This window comes from Squalius cephalus (assembly GCF_949319135.1).
Source record: "Squalius cephalus genome assembly, chromosome: 21".
NCBI lineage: Eukaryota > Metazoa > Chordata > Actinopteri > Cypriniformes > Leuciscidae > Squalius > Squalius cephalus.
This window is the reverse complement of record NC_137142.1, coordinates 29,473,530-29,496,273: the sequence shown is the minus strand read 5'-3', so window position 1 is coordinate 29,496,273 and position 22,744 is coordinate 29,473,530. Positions and strand designations below refer to the sequence as shown.

Sequence of the window (22,744 nt, the reverse complement as noted above, 5' to 3'; positions counted from 1 at the left end):
ACGTAACTGACGCTGGTAGGTCACGTGATAATGACAACATGGCGGATGTAGTACGTCCAGATTACATTTAACTATTGAGATCTCTGACTTTTTATGGCAGACTTTGCTATTTTAGCCAATATCCACACAGTTTGAGACAGTTTGAGGTATGCACAAATCTCCCACAATTGGAATGAATCCAATCTGATTTCTGATTCTGAATATTCTGTTTACATAAACCCTAAACGTTGCAATCCGATTCACATATTCGTTTACATGTGCATGCGTATTTCCCAGTCACAGCGTTCTGAACCGGAGAAAGGCACCGTGATAATGTCCCCCGAGCATATATGTCAAAAGAGCTTTTTAGCAAATATATAGTAAATATTCAGTCTCTTCCAATAACCAGTTCGTAAGACATGAAGTAAATAAACATACTCACATTTTTAAGATGTAAAATGTCTGTTAACATATGCATCTTGCCACTACGCATGTGTGCAAGGTATTTTTGAATCTGACTGAGAAAACAGTTGGATTCAAGCATTTACATAATTAATTTTTTTCTTTAGATTGGATTATTTCAGGTCCAAACCACCCCTTTCAATCCAATCGAAATTTCATTTGGATCGAGCTCAATTAGATTGATTGAGGTGCTTTCAGTCAGACTGAGCAATCAATCTGATTCCTAAGAGTTTATTTCAATGCACGTAAATGTAGCTATTATTGAGATCTCTTCTGAAAGTCTAGAGGAGACGCATTTGAGATTATTAGGTTACTCAGGGGAAAAAATCGGAGAAACAGGAGACTGCGGCAATGCCAAATATAACTGCCTAAGAAAAAACTTCTTAGATACTGAAGATACTAAAGATGAGATAATAGAGCTCTTATTCGTGATTTTTGTGTCCCATGAGGTGAAAATAAATCAAGACTTTTCTTTTAACTGTTTTGATTTAGATCCACAAAGGCCATAAATTACGACTGCTGTTGTCTGAGTGTGGCAATTCGGCGCGCTGAACTGGTCTCAGGTTGACGTCACAGTCTGGCACCTTTCTGAGATCATTTTTTTATTCTTAGACATGAAATGATAAATAATTTAGCCAAGGTCTTAGTGGCCGTTCTCAGAAGGACGGAGTCGTGCAGAAACAAGGGAAGACATTCTCACAAACATGTCTCACAACACTATATCAGACAAAACTACACATCATACATATCAAGTTTGTCATCAGACAGCTCAGATAAGCAGCTGCTCTTAAACACAGTCACCTGACAAAGAGCGTCCTCAGTTCCCCTTCTGTCACCCATCACACATGAAAACATGTACTGTGTGGTGTCAAATCCAATTACGCATCTCTGCCGCATGTCTATAAAGCTGGAATGTTTTTCTTGTGGGGTGAACCAATAAGCTGGTGGACGGTCCAGAGCGTCTCTGCAGTGACTGGTCAAAGTGATCATGAGGGTGGAGTGGGATGCTTAGAAGGAGGGATTTGTGTTGTTTAGGACAGCCCCCCCGTCCCAAGTCAGCCATACCCCTTTTAATCGTTTTAGCGTGTTAGAGAGTGTGCAGCTTCACTCCTGAGACAAACTTGTGTGGATGGAGCAAGACATCTTTCTCCATCCATCCCTCGCATACCAAGTCAGATTGACTTTGTTATCATTCACCGACTCTTTATTTTGTCCTTGTATCTGGAGTGACTGACTGAGAGGAAAAAAGAAGCAGGTTCTTTAGACTCGGAGGAAGAGAGTGAGGCTGCCCGAAACAGGACATCACCAGATCCCAGATCAAGATCCGCAGAAGACAGCCATCATGTGTGACTGTTTTCACCTGGCATTTCCCAACTGGCATGCGTCAGCCACGGGTGGGCATCACTCTTTATTTTGCTCTGTCTCTTTAGCTGTTCTTCTCTCTCTCGCTCTGTCTCATTCTGCCTGCTCTGTGCTATTTTTATCTCCGCACTCAGCACCTCTGGTGGCAGGACAATATAATGTTGCAGTTGGACTATGCATGTGTGTGTTAGTGGGACACAAGTGCTGAGCTTGTTTACAAGCATCACTGCATTTCTCTGCTGAGATGACGCTGCACTGTGTGTGATCTGGGTGTGTCTGCAGTAAAGGGGGCGTGGCTATGTGGCCGTGGGTGTGTCAACAGAGTTATGCAGTATTTTATCAACAGCATCTGCAGTGTGTTTGTTTACAATATTGAGCATGATTTCAGAGCGTTTAAGAATTGCTGAATTTGGATTGTGTTCTTTACAAGGGCATACGAAAGCTTGAGGTCTTACTTTTGTGTATTTTTACAGTAATATTGGACAGTATTTTTAAAAAGGTGCCCAGTTTTATTTGAATGTATATGCATACATACACACACACACACACACACACACACACACACACACACACACACACACACACATACAGTATATTTTATATTTTACAGTATATTTTATCTATATTATACAATCTTTTATTCTTAGGAAAGAATTTTATATATTCTATTTATTTTTAGAATTGTATATACTTAGATAATATATACTTATATTTAATAAAATTATATGTATAATATATATAATTTATATAATATATATAATGAATAATATATATTCAATTATATATATATATATATATATATATATATATATAATTACATATATATTATTAATTATATATATATTATACATAAATTATAATAAAATAAAGTTAGATACATTCAGTATAAACAATTCTAAGATAAATAGAATAGGCTATATCAAATTCACGACCAATCAGGGATATATATACACACACACACACACACACACACACACACACACACACACACACACTGTGGTGTCTTGTACTTAGGAAAGACTTTGGTATTTGTACATCTTATGTACCTTTTTTGTCTATGTTTTAACACTCTTTGGTTGTGTCATTCTATGTTATAGTAACTGCTCTTATTGGCTTCGTTATAAAGACTTTATAAATCCAATTAGCCTGTTAACCAAACCGCTCTAAGTCATTTGGTCAACATGTCCTATCCAGTTCAACTAGCAGATTTATCTGTAGTTTTTTTCTTTGACCTTCAGTTGAACTTCAAGCTCTGGAAACATACAAACAGACACTTAAAGTAACCTAAATAAGACAACAGCTGTATTTTAGTGATCTTACAGGGTGCAATGAGCAACCAATACATCTCACAATTCAACAGCTGCATGACAGCTTAATTACTAGATATATAACCAAGAATGTTTTTGTGCTTGAGTTTTATACAGATATGATTTTGCAATGTTAGATTCATTCAAGAGCTTTTGCATGATGTTGAACGTTTATGAGATTGCATTAACACACAGTCTGTGCTATCTGAGAAAATGATTGAATTACGATCACACTAAGATGAGTACATTGCAAGGATATCATGTCAGTATACTTAAAAGGTAAATTATTCTATACAGCTGTACTTAGGTAACTTTATTTTGTCAAAATTTAGTTTTCACCCAAATAAAGTCTGTCCTATGACAGATGGGTTAGGCTTCATGCTCAGATTCTCAAAGTGTGAAAATTGATATAAGATAAATCAGAATTCAATAAAAAAACTTCTGTTTTGACTTGACTGTACATATTGAATTAGTGTATTAATTAGCCAGCTGCTATATGCACAATGTAAAAAAAAGAAAAGGCCAATGCTACAATAATAACCTGTTTGGTTAACTGTTGGTTACCTTATAAAGTAAAACAAAAATCTATATTTAACAAGACATTACATACTCAGTGCCACTAATTTAGTTATTAGTAGCAATTTTAAAGTAAAAAAAAAAACACATTTATAGAGAAGCTCTGCAAACATTAGTGGATAAAACATAAAATACTTATACGCACTGGAGTCCACTCCTAAAATAAGTAATAACTATCAGCATCTCACTAATGTCCTCCTGCTAATGAATAAATTATGAGTTTGAGAGTGTTTGCATTTTTTATGCTTTGTGTGATCGGCAGAACATTGAAATTGAACATAAACAAAATAAATTGAGATAAGGTTTTGTATATCTGGACTGATAATATGAGAACATAATCATGACTTTTTTCTTTTGTGAGATATTTATTGGAAAATTCTGTCATCATCATTTATTCAACTTCATGCCATTCCAAACCTGATTCAATATATTTTGCAAGTTAATATGTTCCATTCAACATTGACTTTCATTATATGGAGGAAAAAACTTTTGAAAATGTCTTATTTATTAAACATGCAGGTTTGTAATGATATGAGTGTGAGTAAGTGATGACATAATTTATTTCTGGAAGAACTCTTATCTTTATCCATCCATTCAAAAGCCATTATCTCATTGGCCCATAAATGTATCAATTAATGTTCCTGATTGATTGGAAACATGAGGTAAACTGGTCCCATGTTCTCTTAATATGGAAGAAAATCCAATTCTGTTTTCAGTTTATTTTCCCTCTCCGGCCCTAAAATTCAATTATATTTTGAATACAAACAAGTCTTTCCCACTTGACTGAAAGAGGCTTGTGTAGGATGTTATGAGCATAAGCCAGAATTGATGTTCCTTCTCCCTGTAACTTGCTGAGAAGCTAATTAACCATATTAGTGAGCCGGAGGAGCAGAGCTCTGGGCCCATATGGCCACAGGAGCAGAAAACAACCTCTAATGCCTAATCTTGGTCATGGGTGATGTGCAAACATACAGGATCAGTAGTTGGGAAAGTCCATGGTTTGTACAGCTAATCTTGTTGTAATTTTAATACTACATGTACACAATACGTGTTTCAGTTAAGGAGGTCTGTAAAAGGCTTGGACCGTTGGACCTAATATTGCATTTTTAAATGATTCATCATGCATATAATAAGTACTTTACTCATACTAAATACTTCACCTAAATATGAAAATGAATTATTTACTCACCTGTTGCTCCAAACCTGTCTGTTATTATTACGGTGAAATTTTTCAAGAAATTTCATGCAGCTCTTTTCCATACAACCACATTTCACAGCGACCCTCTCTATCATGCTCAAAAGGTTCTATGGAAGCTTGTTACATCACAGAATAAAAAAATACAATTCTTTCTTTATAACTCGCAATTGGGAATTTACATCTTGCAATTCTTACTTGAAAACTCGCAATTGCAGGTTTATATCTCACAATTCTGAGAAAAAAAGTCAGAAACTCGTAATAAACATGCAATTCTGACTTTATCTCTCACAATTGTGAGTCAAATTGTGATATAAAGTCTGAATTGTGAAAAATAAAATCGCAATTCCTGCAATTTTATGGGTTAGTTCACCCAAAAATGTTGTCAGTAATTACTCACCCTCATGTTGTTCCAACCCTGTAAGACTTTCATTCATCTTCGGAACACAAATTAAAATATTTTTGATGAAATCTGAGAGCTGGCTCACTCCTTCATAGGCTGCTAGGTAATTGATATCTGCCATCCCAGGAAAGTTACTAAAGACATCATTAAAATAGTCCAAGTCTCAACCATAAGTTTATCAAGCTACGAGAATACTTTTTGTGTGCAAAAAAACAACAAAAATAACGACTTTATTCAACTATTCATTTTCTTCTGTGTGGGCCTCTGAGTGAGTTCACGTGAGCGCCACGACGCATGCGCGAGAACTGAGAAGATGACGCAGATGGGTCTCAATGTAGTGTTTAAAATGGTTCTTAAAGGTGAACTAAGTAACTTTTTTTACCTTAACTGAACAGCTTCGGAGTCATTGGAATGGTTATATTACTTATTTCGGGTTGAATGGTGGTCGTTTCGCACCCCCCTGGTGCCCGTGAGCGGAAAATACGCACTTGCAACTTTGAGCCGGCGGGCCGCCGGCCGCCGCGTCAGGAAGTCTCGCGTGATATCAGGTCTCGCGATGTAAACAATTGCTTTACGGCCAAAAGAAATCTGCTAAAATGCTGTCATTATTGCGCTCCCTCATGCTGTCCGAACCCGAATGAAGAAGACGTTTTAAAGAATGTCCCATCTGCTTTGATGTCGTTGATCTACTAGCCTCGGGTGTCTGAGAATCGCCAACGAGTTTTTACAACAGTGTTGTCAAATATCTATTCCGAAGCTGTGGGGGGAGCTCTAGAGAGAAACCTGCGAGCAAAAAGCGAGAATACAGCGAAGAAATCCCGAAGCTACTGAGTGCTGCTTTAAGTGTGCATTTCCTGGATGTCCGAATCGTGAGAAACCAACGAGAAAACGTAAAAGTGCCTTACCAATGCTGCAAAATGAATGGCTTACCTTTCACACTTTCCCATCAAATGATCATGAGCGTCATCTTCTCAGTTCTCGCGCATGTGTCGTGACGTTCTCGTGAACTCACTCAGAGGCCCACACAGAAGAAAATGAATAGTTGAATAAAGTCGTTATTTTTGTTGTTTTTTGCGCACAAAAAGTATTCTCGTCGCTTGATAAACTTAAGGTTAAGCCACTGTAGTCACTTGGACTATTTTAATAATGTCTTTACTAAATTTTCTAGGCCGACAGATGCAATTACCTAGCAGTCTATGGAGGAGTGAGACAGCTCTCAGATTTCATCAAAAATATCTTAATTTGTGTTCCGAAGATGAATGAAAGTCTTACAGGTTTGGAACAACATGAGGGTGAGTAATTACTGACAGAATTTCATTTTTGGGTGAACTAACCCTTTAAGTTTATAACTCGCAGTTGGGAATTTACATATTTTCCTTATCTTTATCAGTAGTATTACAGGATTTCCTATAGTCATACAAATTATATACTGTTAAATAGTTTGGCTTGGTCACTTGCATAAAACATATTCTCATCACTTTTAGAGCAGCACCCAATGAGCAAATATTTGATTAGGGAGTAACTACGTTATGAATTTGCTAACTTTGAATTTCTCAGACAATTCAATTCAATAGCACTCATGACCAGATCAGTTAAAGACAAATAAATATGGATAAAATATTTATTGAGAGAGAGAGAGAGAGAGAGAGAGAGAGGGGCATACTGTCATTATGAGATTGACAGCTTGCTTCTCATTGAGTAAACTGATCCATTCTTTAAGCTCTTATTGTTTATTTATTCATTGTGTGACTAAAAGCACAATGCAATATCCATAAACTGCACGAGATCTTGTCTTCAATCTGCATTCACATCCCACTGTACACTTATGCCATAACTATGTCCTTCAACTCAAATTTAAACAAAACAAACATTCATCCGAGAACAGAGGGACATAAAAACCCTCATTACAATTCTTTGCTTAGAAAAATCACTTAAAATCTCAAGACCTCACATTTGTGAACGTGTGCAAGCAGTGTTTCACATGTTTGTTCTTCAGCACAATAGCATTAGCAGGAGCTTGAACCACAGCCCTGAAACAGGGTGGTGTCATACCTTTATAAAAAGGGCAGGGCCCTTCATCTTCTCTACTAAAACTATACCCACAGATGGTTCTGTCAGGTCTTGCTGTGCTCTAGGTGAATTACTATCTGGAATATAGTAAAACATATATTCCACCAAGTAAACCACAGATCAGGTAGGTACAAACCTAATATTATTAACATTTAATGTTTACCTGGCATTTATCAGAGTCATTCAAATGCAGCAAACATGATGTTTTAGAAATACAAAGCATTATAATTATAATTTTTTTTTTTTTAGATTTAATTTAGCAAGATAAGGCTATTTTGATGTGGGCACATGGATTATTTTCAGTGTTTGTACGTCAAGATATGTCAGTAACATAAAAAAGCATGTTAAAGGCAATACGATGTGATTAGTACAGTATGTTACCTGAACAAGCTTAAACAAGCTGTATGTCACAAGTATGTCACAAGCTTAAACTGATTTCAGAGCTGTTTATTTTCAACACATTTTAGTGCTGATTTGCATTTTAAATAACTTACATACTGTACACTGTATTAATGATGGACAATGGCCTTTATGTATTGTATTCATAATTGTTACAGTACCACCTTTTATTTTTGTCACTTCATCTGAATATCTGTGATATTTGTGTCATATTTGTGAGATTAAGTCTGCCGAAACAGTTTTGAGGGCGAGTTAGTGAAAATGATCTATTTCATTTTATTTATGTTTAATATCAATTTTTTTTTTATTTGTGAACGCATTAATGTTTTTAGATTTGTGGAGTAAAATTTATAATTTCTATTCTTAGAATTGGCACAGAAGGCCCCAAGTGGCATGATGTTACTAGTGTTATTATTTTAAAATGTAATAATTATTGTAATCAACTGGGTTATTATTCAGTATTTCCATGAATTTGATGTCAGACATCTTTTATTTCATTAAAATCTATAGATTAGCTGAGTGAAATCATTAAATTTGCATTCATAGTGTTGCTATTATGAAATATATTGGTAAGACTTTATGTTATGTTTATGTTACATGTTGTTTCTAGTTACTATAAATTCTGCACAAGGACACCTTAAAGTGTAACCCATATCTTCAATTAAATTATGCGCAAGTAAATATTCATATGCCTGTATAAGTCATAGTATAATTCTACTTTTCAGATAAATCTTTTACTGGGAAGTGGGATCATGCTTTGTCTGTCATCAGTTATTCAATTATTATCAGCTAAATTGTCAAAATAAAATTTTAAATACAATAGTTTATTTAGTATTTTACATTAATGACACCTTACCCCTCTTTTAATATTTTGTGCTATATAACTTTGAAGTAAGCACTTTTTTTTTTTTTCTATAATAACTCATTGGCTGATGCATCATCATCCTGCACATGCTATGCTAACTTATATCTATGTTACAATTTAACAGTAAGTTGCCAATCTTTCCCAACCTGACACAGTCAGAGGAAAATGAACACAAAAGACACAAAGGCCCGTTGGCTAAGGTAGTTCCATTCACTGCGCTGGTTTTGGGCAGATATTATTAAGCTGAAACTGAACAAAACATCTTAAGCCTGTTTAACTACAATAGCAGCAAGAATAAAACATTTGTTGAGACTTGTTGATTGACACCATTGACATATCGAACATCAAAACCACAGCTATGTCGTTCATCTGCTTGTTCATCATAAATGTTAAACCAAAACCTCACTTAAATGCAGTCATCCCTGATCTCTCCTACACATCGGTTTACTTAAACCATTGGTTTTGCCATTATCATTGATTGGACGAACACAGTATGTGACCTGTTTAATTAATGGCTTCTCTTGTTTTGCATATCACTTGGGCTTATTTATTTCTCACTGTACCATTCAGTTATTATGAAAGGCAGTGCTAAGCAGAGTAGGGTGCTTTACCTGGTTAAACACAGGCTTTAAAGAGCCTAATTGTGGTTGATAACAATTTAATAAAACTTAAAAGCGTAATTTTGTTTTCAATTTTTGAGATAAGGGTGTGTTATGTAACCTGTCAATGTTGGCATCTGCCTAATGACATAATGACAGTTTAAAACCGTTGATTTGGATTGTTCACAAATCCTTTGACCTCAACAAAAGATATGGTAAGATTTTTCTCCTCCCTTTAATAAGTCTATTAATAAACTGTGCATAGTTGGTAATTTGCATTTAGTATTTTCCCCCCATCTGTTTATACACTGGTGCATTCCCAAGTTTAGTGTCTGATTATTAGAAACTGTGAAAAGACATGAACAATCTGCTAGTGTAATCATAGTATTCATGTGCTACATGGCATACATGCACATACATAAATCTCCAGTGTGCTTTAATGCCATCTAGACCTGATGCCTGGATAAGTGCTTGTTGGAAAGTGCAGGTTAATGGCCTGCGCAGAGTGAGACTCATGGAAGATGTTTATGTACCTTAACGGTCCTTTTATTTTAAGTGCATTGTGTTATGGGAAACTGGAAATGAAGGCCTTTCTCAGAAGAAAGGAGGTCATGAGAGTATTCTTGCTGCTGGTATAAGCAATATTTAAACGGTCTATTGTATAATATTGTTAAATACATACAACAATTTAAAAAATGTTGTATGTAAAATTATGTTATTTTTTTATTTTATTTAATCATTATTTTTCTAACAATACCACATTTGCAGATATTTATAACAATATTAGTTTCACTGCTCTTTTTTTGGATCTATCGAAGTCCATGTTTCTATGTTGTCCTTATTGCTGGCCGTGTAAGCCAACCCCTTCAGATCAATAGAGTGCCTCACTTTACAGGAAGCAACAGAAGCAGGTAGACAATCTGGATCCTGTGAGAATATCTACCAGGAAATCTCGCATACAAAAATCTTGCTTTAGATTTGCCTTGCAATTCTGCAGATACAAAAGTTTTGGTCCATCAAATAAATCCCTCATTGACTCTCCAATCAGTAAAAACTGATTAAGGTATAGATGGTACTGATGACCAGCAGGCTTTTGGCATTAAGGATGGATTCTTTAAATTTCAGTCATGTGTGCAGAAGCATAAAAAGTGCTTATAATGCATTTTTCATCACAACAGGTGAAGGGCGAAGGCTGAAGGGACCAGAACCAGAAACAGATGATGATTTAGTGAGTATCACTCAAGTACAGCAGATTCAGCAAACATACACGTGTTATTTTATCTCTCTATTTTAAACTGGTTGATTGTTTGAACAATCTTTAATTGGTATCATTAATGTAACAGACATGTGAGGAGCCTGAAGTTTTAGAGGAGGAAAGACCTCGTCCTCAGGGTTCCTCTCCTGTTGAGGAATTCCCCACCACAGAAAAATACGAAAAACAGGTGACTGCTATTTCATACTATGTATGATAACCCAAATTCAGAATTTCATAATGCTGTATTTGATCTAACTATTACACTATATAATAGATTACAAACTAACTTTTTTGCCAGGCTGAAGGTGACTTCTATGACTCACCCACCAAGAGTTCTAAAAAAAGCAAAAGGATTGGTTTTGGCTCACTGTTTGACAAGCGTTCCTCTGCCAAGATGAATCAAACAGAGGTCAGACATGCCTACATTTCTCTCTAGTAAAGAATACAGATGATTGGAAATGCAAATAATGAAAATGATGAACAGATTACTAAATGGCTATGCCTTTTGTTTCAGGACATGCAAAATGATCAGTCAGAAATTATAGTGAAAACTGAAAAAGAAGTCTGTGCTAAGGGTTTGGTTGTAAGTGGAGGGGGAAAGGATGGCATCTTCATCAAGGAAGTAAAACCAGAGTCACCTGCCTCAAAGAATCTAAGTGTGAAAGAAGGTGAGATGTCATATAGCACATTACAGAATATTTCTGAGGCTAGAATACAGCTAATTTAGTTTTTCCTCCATCTTTTCACCTGCATCCTCATTTGTGTCCTTCCATCTGGCCTTTCAGGTGATCAGATTCTTAGTGCTACAGTATACTTTGATAATGTGTCATATGAAGACGCCCTCCAGATTCTTGAGCATGCTCAACCATATAAAGTGGCATTCTGTCTAAAACGCAAACCACCTCCAAGAACCCAGGAAGATGCTGAGACAATGAGGCCAGATATAACCATTGTAATTATCATACTGTCCATTATATTTAATTACAGATTACTACAAAGCTTATTTAGAGATTTCATTGATCATTGGTTCATCAATGTTTACAGGGTGAGGAGGCTGAACGAGAAGAGGAAGGAGGAGGACCAGAAATGAGAGGTCGAAGAAAGATGAAAAAACAACAGGATCGCATCTCTTGGCCCAAATTCCCCACCTTCAGCAAAGGTCGCAGGGCAAATTTTAAGAGATCTCACAGCACATCAGAAGCAGAAGAACAGAGAAAGTTAGAGATAAGTCCTACAACAAGTGACACAGAATCTCCCATTAAGTCTCCATTAAAATCCCCAGGTGAAAAAGAGAAGAAAAAGACACACAAAATGAAACTTAAGACGAGGATGGCAGACTGCAGGAGCAAGTCTGTTGAAGAAACCCAAGAAAATGAAGAGATGCCAACAACAGACAATATGGAGGTCTTGGACAACCAAATTATTATGAATATAGCCGTAGAGCAAGTGCCAGGGACTAATGTGTTAGAGAGCCCTAAAATCTTGAATGAAGCGAAAAATACTGACTCAACTAAAACAAGGAATGAATATACATTCCCGACTTTGCCAGCGACTGAATCGCTACATAAGGTTGAGCTCATCAGTTTGGACACTACTTTAAAGACTACTGATATTACAGTTGCTTTTGGAGAGGATGACAAAGAAAGGAGAGAGGGATCAGAACTGAAGGTTAGCATTCCAGGAAAGGATAAATATGAAACAGAAACAGAGAGCCCATTAAAATCCTCTACAAGTGGGATGCGAACTTCGGATACATCAGCATTCGACAATATTATGGACAGTCCTAATGTAATATCACAAATTGAAGCAGTTGGACATCAGGTTGATTCTGATAGCAAACCAATAAATAAAGAGATTGTAGAGAAGACCCAAAAGTCAGGAGAAATGGACATGGATATAACTAAAATTGATGTTTCTCTTGACATGCCAGATGTAGGACCAATAAGCAAATCACCAAGAATTGGCAGTGACAAGGAAAAGAAAGAAAGAAACATCCTAGAAACAGAAAGTTATGGGATTCGAACCAGGGGACCAATGGCAGACATAGCCGCATCAAAGAGCTCTTTTGCAAACACGGTAAACAGACTAGAATTTACATCATCAGACACTTTTGAGATTCAAACAAAACAAGATGTGTCCTCAATGGTCATAGACACAAAGAAACCAATCACTTCAACACCAGTTATATCCCAGCCAAAATCACATGCTCTGGAAGTGGACAAAAGTGGGAAGAGCACTAAGGTTGCTGACACCGAAGAAACAAAAAAAGCAAATTTGGAATCAAATTTTAAACTACCTAAGATAGAGCTCTCTGAATTCAACCACGAAGACTCAATAACTATAAGGCAAAAAGACCCAAACAAAGTGCCTCTCCTGAAACGAGAGGAAATTGAGATTCCTGGCATGGAGGACAAAGGATCAAAAACTAAGTTTAAGTCTCCTAGAATTAAAGAACAAAAAATTGAGAAGATAATAAACATCTCAAAAGCAGAAAAACCCCAAGCAGTGTTTAATGTTGAGGATGTAAAGGAAGCAGTATCAAAATTCCCTGCCTTTAAATTACCTGAGAGAGACATCACAGGAGTCCTTGTACAAAGAGAGATCACAATAAAATCAGACAAGACTGGCATGACACCTAAAGGATCACCTAGTAAACTTTCAAGCATGAGCACAGAAATAAACATTACGTTACCTGACACAATGGATACAGAAGAACAGAGACTTTCTCCTGTTGCTTCAAAGGATCAAGGCATCTTATTACCTAAAAGTGAACAATTTCATCTTTATGAAACAAGTGTAACTGAGAGCAAAACTGACCAAACAAAACTTAAGCCAGCAGACCACAAACCCAAATCTGGCAAAATGTTAGTGAGGGATACGACAGGTACTTCCCCAGATGTAAAATTCAAACTTCCAAAGCGTGAAGACATTGAAATACCCGGAATGGAAGCCATTGAACAATCAGTTCAATTACTAAAAGTCAAAGTAGCCAAAGATACAGACACACAAGATGAGACTGTGAAAGACTATACTGATACTGATATCAAAGCTGACAGAAAAGGACATGAAAAGAAATCAAGGAAAGCAAAGATATCTATGCCTAGTTTTGGGATCAAGACACCTGACATTCGCTTCCCAGGTATCGCGATTGAATTACCAAAAAAGGATACATCATCTAAAAGTGATCGTGATGCAATCAAGGAGTTGAAAACTGAAGCAAAAATATCTATTGATGAAGACCATGCAGCCATCAAAAAATCTTCTGAAGAAGTAACATTCGAAAAATCTCAAAAAGGTGAAAGTTGTGCACCTGAGCATGAAACTAAAAAAGCACATGATATAGAGGGCGATCAAATGCTCCATCATGATGTTTGCACTGGCATTAAGGAAACCTCAAAACAAGACGTTGAAGGAGAACTGAAGGCTGAAATCAAAAGCAAAGACACCGATTCCTCTCCACATAAAAAGAAGATGCCTAAATTCAAAATGCCCAAAATTGGAGGGAAATCAATGAAAGGAACAACTGAAGTGATTACAAAAGAGGATGCTACAGTGGAAGAAGATTACATAATAGAGATTGCATTAAATTCCGAGAAAAGAACATCTGAGACTGATCCCAAAGCATATAGTTCAGAAACAGACAAAAATTTGAATAAATTAAAAATGCCAAGCATTGATGTTTCTGTTCCAAAAATAAAAATCCCCAAGACAGAGGGAAAATCAAAGCAGGAGGAAACTGGGCTCTCAACACCTGAAAAGGTTGGGAAAGTTGACAAGAAGGTTGAGGCTGCAGAGGATACTCGAGAAGAGATTGGATTTAGACTGATCAATTTTGGTGTCTCAGTGCCAAAAGAGAAAACAGAAGAAGCTGGTCTGTTAACAGAGGAATCTAAAACATCTGTCATAAAGGTTAGTGGAAAAACTGAAGTGGAGCCATCTGAACTACCACAAGCTGAAATAAAAGAAACAGAGTCTAAAATGAAGAAAAGGAAAATATCATTTCCCAAATTTGGATTCTCTAAATCAGAGACAAAAGTATCTGATGCTGACATAACTCTTCCAACTGCACAGGGCTCTTTACAAGGTGCAGATGAGATTGAACTAGATGTTGAAAGTAAGACCACAGATGTAGAAGCTGAGTTCAAGGATTCAACAGATTCTCACACAAAATTTAGACTTCCAACTATTAAACTTCCCAAATTTGGAGTTTCATTTCCAAAGACAACCGATGCTGGGGCTGATATTCAAATGCCTGAAGTCAGCACAGATGAAACTACAAAGGATGTTAAATTGCCAGAATCTAAATTATCTGTAGAATCTACAGCTCTATCTGACAAAAAAGGCCTGGAGATGACTCTCAGTGTATCCAAACCTGAAGTTGACTTGTCTCTACCTGAGGGAAAAACAGAAATCAAAGGTATTTGTATTCCAAAAGTTGATGATTGTCAGAAAAAAGAAATAAAATCATCTAAAGATATTTCATTTTCTAAACCAGAGGTTGATCCTAGTCTGAATGACCGTGATATTGAAGAAATTCCAGCTGTTGAGTTTTCAAAACCAGACATCAAAGCTGCAGACATTGATGTCAGTCTTCCGCACGTTGATTTATCCATTCCAGAAGTTTCTTTGGATTTAAAAGAGACGGATATGAATTTCACAATTTCAAAGGATGAGGCAGAACATAAAGATCTAAAAACTGGTGGTACACCAGTAAAGTTTAAACTCCCCTCTATCAACTTACCAAAATTTGGTGGGAAATCATCCAAGGTAGTGAAAGACATGCCCTTTGTAGATATAGATATTGAAGAACCTGATGTTAGCCTTCCAGAAACACAAATAAGCATGAAACTCAAAGATGGTGCCCCATCAGGCGATGTCAAGGATTTTTTTGTGACAACAAAAGGTCAATGTGTTAGTGTAGACAAGGAGGTGACAGTTACACTGCCAGAATATGGCATTAGCCTTCCAAAGGTTGAAGCCTGTAAGCCATCTGATAGTATTGACAAAGAAGAATCAATTATAGACACCAAAACATTAAATGCAGAGTCTGACCAGGCTGAGAAAGGTCCAAGATCTCCAACAAAAAGTACACTTCCCACAATTAAATTTGGTGTCTTATTTCCAAAACCAACAGATGCAGTCTTTGACAATCAAATGCCTGAAGTCACCACAGATGAACCCACCATGGAAATAAAAGTGCCAGAATCCAAACTGACTGGAGAACTGCCATCATTACCTGAAATGAAAACCCCACAAATTATTCCCAGTGTTTCAAAACCTGAAGTGGATGTATCTACACCAGAGGTAGAAAAGGGTTTTGATGCACACTTTGAAAAGGAAAAAGAAAAGATATTGTCTCCAAACCGTGCATTTTCTAAACCAGAGGTTAACGTGAGCCTTGCAAGTCATGGTCTTGATCAAGAAGCAACTATAGAAGATTTGAAAGTGCAAGCCGAGAAACTTGAGATGGGAGTCAAAGTTCCTTCAGGTACAGTAGATGTAGTCATCCCAGAGGCTAAAGAAAAAGAAAAACTTAAAAAACGTACAATTTCATTTCCAAAATTTGGCTTTTCCAAATCGGACACTAAGATCCCTGATGCTAACACCAGTCTTCAAAAAGAAGGAGTATCTGTGCCAGACACTGAGATCAAAGAGACTGAGGTGATGATTCCTGCTCCAGAGGTTGAAGTCCAGTTGAAAAACAAAAGTGCTTCTGGTTCTCCATCTAAATTCAAGCTTCCAACAATTTCTCTCCCTAAATATGACATTTCCATGTCAAAGACTGGAGAAGAATCTATTGCAAAAGCTGGTGATGATGCACAGTCAGAAATAAAGGCAACATCAACAGTTGCATCACAAGATAAAGATATAGAACCATCAAAATCAATTTTTGAAACCCTACCGGTAGATGCTGAAATTAAGATTCAAGACACCGATCAAGGGAGTAGATTTATGATGCCCAAATTTGAATTTTCATTTCCAAAGCTAAAGGGACCAGAATTTAAAAAGGGCACATCAAGAACAGATGTAGAAAAAACTGAGGCTACACTGAAACATGACATTGAGAGTGCTGAGGGGAAAGCAGACATACCTGAGGCTTCTTTGAAAATGGAGGTAACGATGAAGAAGCCAAAAGAGCCAAGCTCAGAGCATGCATTTTCTAAACAAGACATTAAAGGTCCAGAGATTAATGCTGAGAGAGGTGATAAATCAATGGCAGTTGGGGAAGTGGATGTGAATCTTGAGTCTGACTCAAAAGATGATTCAACCACTGGAGGGTCACCATTCAAATTCAAACTTCCTTCTTTCAAGCTACCCAAATTTGGAAGTTCATCTTCCAAAGTAAAATCTGAAATTACAGATTTGAGGGGTGAGGAAATGACTTTGGAGGCTGAAGATATATTTACATCAGTAGAAGCGTCAGATGTAAAAATTGACTTTAATGTGCCCAGTCAAGAGCTGAAGAAACCCTCAATCAGTGTTGATCAGCCAAAGCTAGATACTGGAGATCAATACACCCTGTCACTTACAGAGGCCATAACATCAAAGGCAGAAGTTGATATTTCTTTACCAGACACAAAACTCGGGGAACTGTCAGCTGGAGCTGAAGTACCACAAGCTAAAACAGAAAGCAAAAAAGATCAAGAAGTTGATTTAAAAGACCCAGGTATAAAAATGAAAAGAACAGGCTTTTCATTTCCTAAATTCGGATTTTCTAAACCTGATTTCAAGACCCCAGAGACTGATGTCAATCTTGCACAAGTTGATACATCTGAACCAGGTGATGTGAAAATAAAAGAACAAAGTATGAATATAACAGTGTTAAATGTTGAGGCTCAGCAGAAAGATACAACAACTTTTGGTGCCACAACAACATTTAAACTCCCCTCAATCAACTTCCCAAAGACTGGAGGACAAGCTATAAAGGAAGAGAAAACTATGCCAGATGTAGATATAGCTGTTAAAGAACCTGAAATGAGCGGTCCATATACGCAAATAAAAATTTCAGGTGAAGCCCCATCAGCTGATATAAAGGGACCTCATCTAGCCACAGAGGGTCAATTTGTAAGTGTGGACTTAAAGGTTGAAGATGCTGAACTTGGAGGACAGGGGGGAGAGCTGAAGATGCCAAAGTTTGGTATTGACCTTCCTAAAGTAAAAGGGTCTGATTTAAGTGCATCAAAGACAGAGGATATAGCTAAAGTACAAACAGAAAAAACAGAGATAACAACCAAGGGGAAAATTCACCCACCAGAACATGATTTTAAAGGCCTAAATGTACAGATAAAGACATTACCTGAATTTGGGGTTTCAAAATCAGAAATAAAAGCCCCTGAGGTTGATGTAAGTATCCAAAAAACTGATATCCCCATATCAGAAGGCAGTATGGGCCTAGAAGAAGCAAATATGGACATTGAAGTGCCAATGGAGCCTGATCAAAAGGGTTCAACATTTTTTGGATCTCCAACAAAGTTTAAACTCCCTTCATTCAGCTTCCCAAAATTTGGTGTTAAATCACAAAAAGGAGCGTTAGACATTAATGTAACTGATTCAGAACTAGAGGGAACAAATATAAAAAGTGATATTTCTAAACCTGACGTCAAACTAGAAGTACAGCCACCCAAAATTGAATCTGAAGTTGAAAAGAGTGCAGACATGCCTGAGGTTGATTCCAAAGGACTGCAAGTAAAAGCGAAGAGACCAAGTTTTTCATTTCCTAAGTTTGGATTTTCCAAACCAAACACTGCAACTCCAGAAGTTGATGTCAGTGTAGAAAAGGTTGAAGTATCCATACCAGAGGGTAATGTACCTGTAAAAGAACAAACAGCAGAAGTTACATTTTCGGGAAGGGAAGCTGAACAGAAAGATCTAACAATTGTTAGTTCCCCAACCAAATATAAACTGCCAGAAGTTAACCTGCCAAAATTTGGAGTCAAAAGTTCAAAAGGTACAGCAAGTTTACCATCAGCAGATAAGGACATTAAAGGAATAGAAATTACTGCTCATGAACCAGACATTAAGGTGTCAGGAAAAATACCAAAAATTGAAAGAGAGGCAGATATACGTGCCACTATAAGAGAAACTGATGTTCATCTAGCAGAAGGTAAGGTAATACTACCCCAACCTGATGTTGACGTTCAAGACATATCCATTGAAGGCGAGGCAGATATACCTGAAGCTGACTTGAAAGGACTTGATGTGAAAATGAAAAAGCCAAGTTTTTCACTTCCAAAATTTGGTTTTTCAAAGCCAGATATTAAGGGGCATGATGTTGATCATTCCAGTCAACCAAAGGCACATATGTCTATGCAAGAGGGCAACATACCTGGTAAAGATCAAGATGCAGAAATTACATTCACTGATGAAATGAAAAAACAAGAAGATCCAACTCATACAAAATTTAACCTGCCCTCAATCAACCTCCCAAAGTTTGGAATCAAATATCCAAAGTCCACATCTGATATACCAGCAGCTGAAGTAGATATAAAAAAACCTGAAATCAGTTTCTCTGAAACAAAAGAGGCACAAACCACTGACACAGAAACAAACATGGATATTAAGGGACCTACTGTTAATGTGGACATTAAGGTCAAAGAGATGGACATTGATGGGACAGGGAGTAAGTTCAAGATGCCAAAATTTGGAATTGGTATGCCAAAAGTAAAGGAGATAGAGACGAAGGGTAAAGAGATAAACACAGAGACTGGCTTGCTATGTGAAGAAAAAGTTCATGTACAACAGCCTGATGTTGCAATTCAAAATGTGACCATTGAGGTGGAAACAGATAAAGTTGATGTTGATTCCAAAGGGCTGAAAGTGAAACTTCCCAAATTGGGATTTTCAAAACAAGATCTTAAGGCTCCTGAAGTTGATGTGAGTCTACCCAAACCTGACATGGGCACATCACTGGGAAATGTTGACTTTCCAGAGCAATCTGTGGATATTAAATTACCAGAAGAACAACCTGATATGAAAAAGGACACTTTTAGCTCTCCAACAAGATTTAAACTTCCAACAATCAATTTCCCCAAATTTGGAACCAAAACATCAAAGGACACAGTGGACATTCCTACGGCAAATGTGGTCATCGATGAAGTTAGCCTTCCTGATAAGACGTTTAACATGTCAGGAGAAGTAGCAAGTGTTGACATGAAAGAGCCAACAGTAAATGTTGAAGATCCATCCATTGAGATGAACATTAAAAGCAAATTTAAGCTTCCAAAATTTGGTATTGCTCTCCCAACAACTAAAGGTCCTGACAGTGAACAAGGGCTCAAGAAAGCTCTGACAAAAACAGAAGTGAAAATGTCAGGAGATGCGCTAACTACAGACAAGAAAGAGCTAAAGTTACCCAAAGGAACAGTGGAAGTGGATATGCAAGCCAGTGAAATGACAACAGACATTTCACTACAGGGCACTGCAGAAATGGGAGAAAGGGAGAGAGATGGCAAAACTGAAATAACAGGTCCACAATTTGGCTCTCCAACAAAATTCAAACTCCCAGAAATAAAATTACCCAAATTTGGATTTTCTGCTCCAAAGGTCACTAGTGATGTATCTGATTCTGACATCAAGGAAATTAAAGTTAGTTCAGTGGATTATGAGATAGAGACATCAAAAGTGGACCAATCAGATGACATCAAATGCAAAACTGCAGAGGTTGAAACCCCATCTATTGATATGACCATAAAAACAAAAGAGATTAAACAAGAGGGACAGGAAACTCAATTTAAACTTCCAAAATTTGGGATTTCATTACCCAAAGTAAAAGGTCCTGAGGTGATAGTAACTGCAAAAGAAGTAAAAACAGGAACACCTGAAATTGGGATCACTGAACCAGAAATTAAAGTTGCAGCAGATGATGCAAGTCTCCCAAAAGTAGCCATGGCTTTAGAGGGAAGTTCCAGCCTTGAAAAAACAGAGGTAGAGACAGAGTTGAAAGATGAGACCATTGTTGTTTCAGGTTCTCCAAGTAAATTCAAAATGCCTGCTTTTAAAATGCCAAGATTTGGAATTTCAGCTAAAAAAACATCTGATGCAAAAGGAAAAGAAGCAGAAGTAGATGTTCCAGACACTAAAACTGATCTAAATATTAAAGACAAGCCTTTACAAGTAGAAGTCTCCAAAGATATACATAGAGAGAGTGAAATTAAAGAAACCACTGAACAGCCTCCAGAGGTTGTTGTAAAAACAACGGAGGGTGACAAAGGCTCCCCAAGTAAATTCAAACTTCCTACTATGAAAATGCCAAAGTTTAGCATTTCAAGAACAAAATCTCAGGATGGAGAAGATGACACTACCATAAATGCTACTGCCCCAGACACCAAAACACAAGCAAAAGATGATTCACAAGGGCCTGGAAAGTCACCTAGATTTACAATGCCTAGACTTGAGGATGTTCTCAGTGGCTTTGAGGTTGAATTTAATGTTCCAACAATAGAGGAAATGGAAGAACAAATGGACAAACCATCTGTTAAGCAAGATCAGGAGGCTGGAGAAAAAGTTGAGGAAGTAGCAGAACATAAGGACACAGGAGCGCAGGAGAAATCGAAGTTTAAATTTAAATTTCCAAAATTAGGATTCAGCCAGTCCTCAGATGAAAGTGATAAGTTAGTCGATGCCAAGATTGAAGAAAGTGAAAAACATCTGGAGGCTTCAGTGGATCAGAAATCAGCTGTTAGCAAAGAACAAGCAAAAACTGAAAAAGGAGGCTGGTTCAAGTTCTCATTTTCTTCTCCAACTAAAACTACAAAATCTGACGAGAAGGAACAAATAATCCAACCACCTGCAGAGGCTGAGAAGTCTGATGATGTAGCGAAAGAATCCAGCAAGGCGCATGAGGAACCTGAGAAGAGCTTGTTCAGCGAGGCTGTGGAGGACAACATCAGCCCAACATTATCACTAAGGTCATCTGAAGCTTTTGCAGATATAAGTTCCACAGTAACCACTGAAAATGTTGGCCTGTCACAGACCTCTCCTACAAAAGTTAAAGTGAAATATGCTGAACCAACTGCCACTATTGGGCTCAAAGATGTTCAAACTAATGTTGTAACTTCCACAGCCAGATGTGAACTGATATCAATGGAGCCTCACCAGCCAGAAAAAGTCAACATCCCATTCTCATCAGATATGTCCTCAGCCTCAGTGGACACTCTGAAACAGATGTCAGGGGAAATTCATGTCATCACATCGAACATTCAAGCTATACCAGACACACAGCAAGCTGCAATCTTTACTAATTTAGACACCCATGGAATTCACACCTCACCATTACAAGTAACACTAGGCTCAGACTCAGTGTTGACAGTAGAGGAAACCAGAGTGCAAAGTGGGAAGCAAACATTGGTGGAAAAGCATGTTGTGAAAGAAACATTGCATGATGACAAAGAGACAATAATTGTGACACAGAGAACACGTGTATTTGAAGGAGACTCTGCAGAACCCATTTTTGATGATACGGCTTCCTCGATTCGTAGGCTGAGAGACACGGTACACACTGAGAAAATGAGGTTTTTTGACAGTGTAGCAACAACTGAAGAGGTCACAACAGTGAGCTATGAAACATCTCTAAGACATATGGATTCCTCTACAGATGAGAATGAGGGGAAATGAACATGATATATGGCTGAGTTTATTTTATGCTTTTGAATGTATGTTTCAGTGTTCTCTTATATAATCATACAAGCCAGCTGAATTGTAATGCTAATTGAGTACAATTACACTTACTTATGAACATATCACAGTATTGTATTGTTTAGCTAGTTAAGATTTTAAGCTTAAAAGTCTTAAGACAAAAAAAAAACTATATCCACTGGACGAATTATGTATGTACAATGAATAATAGGAAAAAAAAAGATTATATTATAATTTGATGTGTGGGTTATTATCAGTGCACTTTACTGTAAAACTGTTATCTTGGGAAAATTGTTTACAGTGCAAACTCAGTTGTATTCAAGCAAACAACATTTAAATAGATATATTCACAAATAAAAATTAATTATAAAGTTGGTGTAGCTTTTAAAGACAGTTAATATGACAGTATCACATATTGAGGCATTTGTTTCTTTGAGGTTATCTATTTTGAGAAAACTATAAAATTGCATATAAAATCTGTGTTTCTGCAGCCTTGACAATAACTGAAAACAATTATGTAAATGTTTTGTTTGTCTATCCATTATCTTTGTTAGCTTATGACAGAAGCATTTGATGGAATCAATAGATTTGCAAAATATACTGTACAATGCACATTTTCAAAATACAATAATTTTCTC

General features: G+C 37.0%; 1 protein-coding gene across 1 annotated transcript; it reads left to right on the top strand.

The window, feature by feature from the left end:
* Positions 1–1,371: 1,371 nt before the first annotated feature.
* Positions 1,372–22,171, top strand: LOC307148779 (uncharacterized protein). Its single transcript, XM_079854602.1, has 7 exons — positions 1,372–1,835; positions 10,396–10,445; positions 10,561–10,659; positions 10,771–10,881; positions 10,987–11,140; positions 11,258–11,424; positions 11,517–22,171. The coding sequence occupies exons 1-7, from the start codon at positions 1,784–1,786 to the stop codon at positions 22,083–22,085; spliced, it is 11,202 nt and encodes a 3,733-aa protein (XP_079710728.1). The 5' UTR covers positions 1,372–1,783; the 3' UTR covers positions 22,086–22,171.
* Positions 22,172–22,744: the final 573 nt, after the last annotated feature.

Coding starts and splice junctions, on each gene's coding strand:
- LOC307148779 (XM_079854602.1), top strand. CDS start 1,784: ATGTGTGACTGTTTTCACCTGGCATTTCCCAACTGGCATGCGTCAGCC. Junction 10,446..10,560: donor CAGAAACAGATGATGATTTA/GTGAGTATCACT, acceptor TTAATGTAACAG/ACATGTGAGGAGCCTGAAGT. Junction 11,141..11,257: donor GAATCTAAGTGTGAAAGAAG/GTGAGATGTCAT, acceptor CTGGCCTTTCAG/GTGATCAGATTCTTAGTGCT.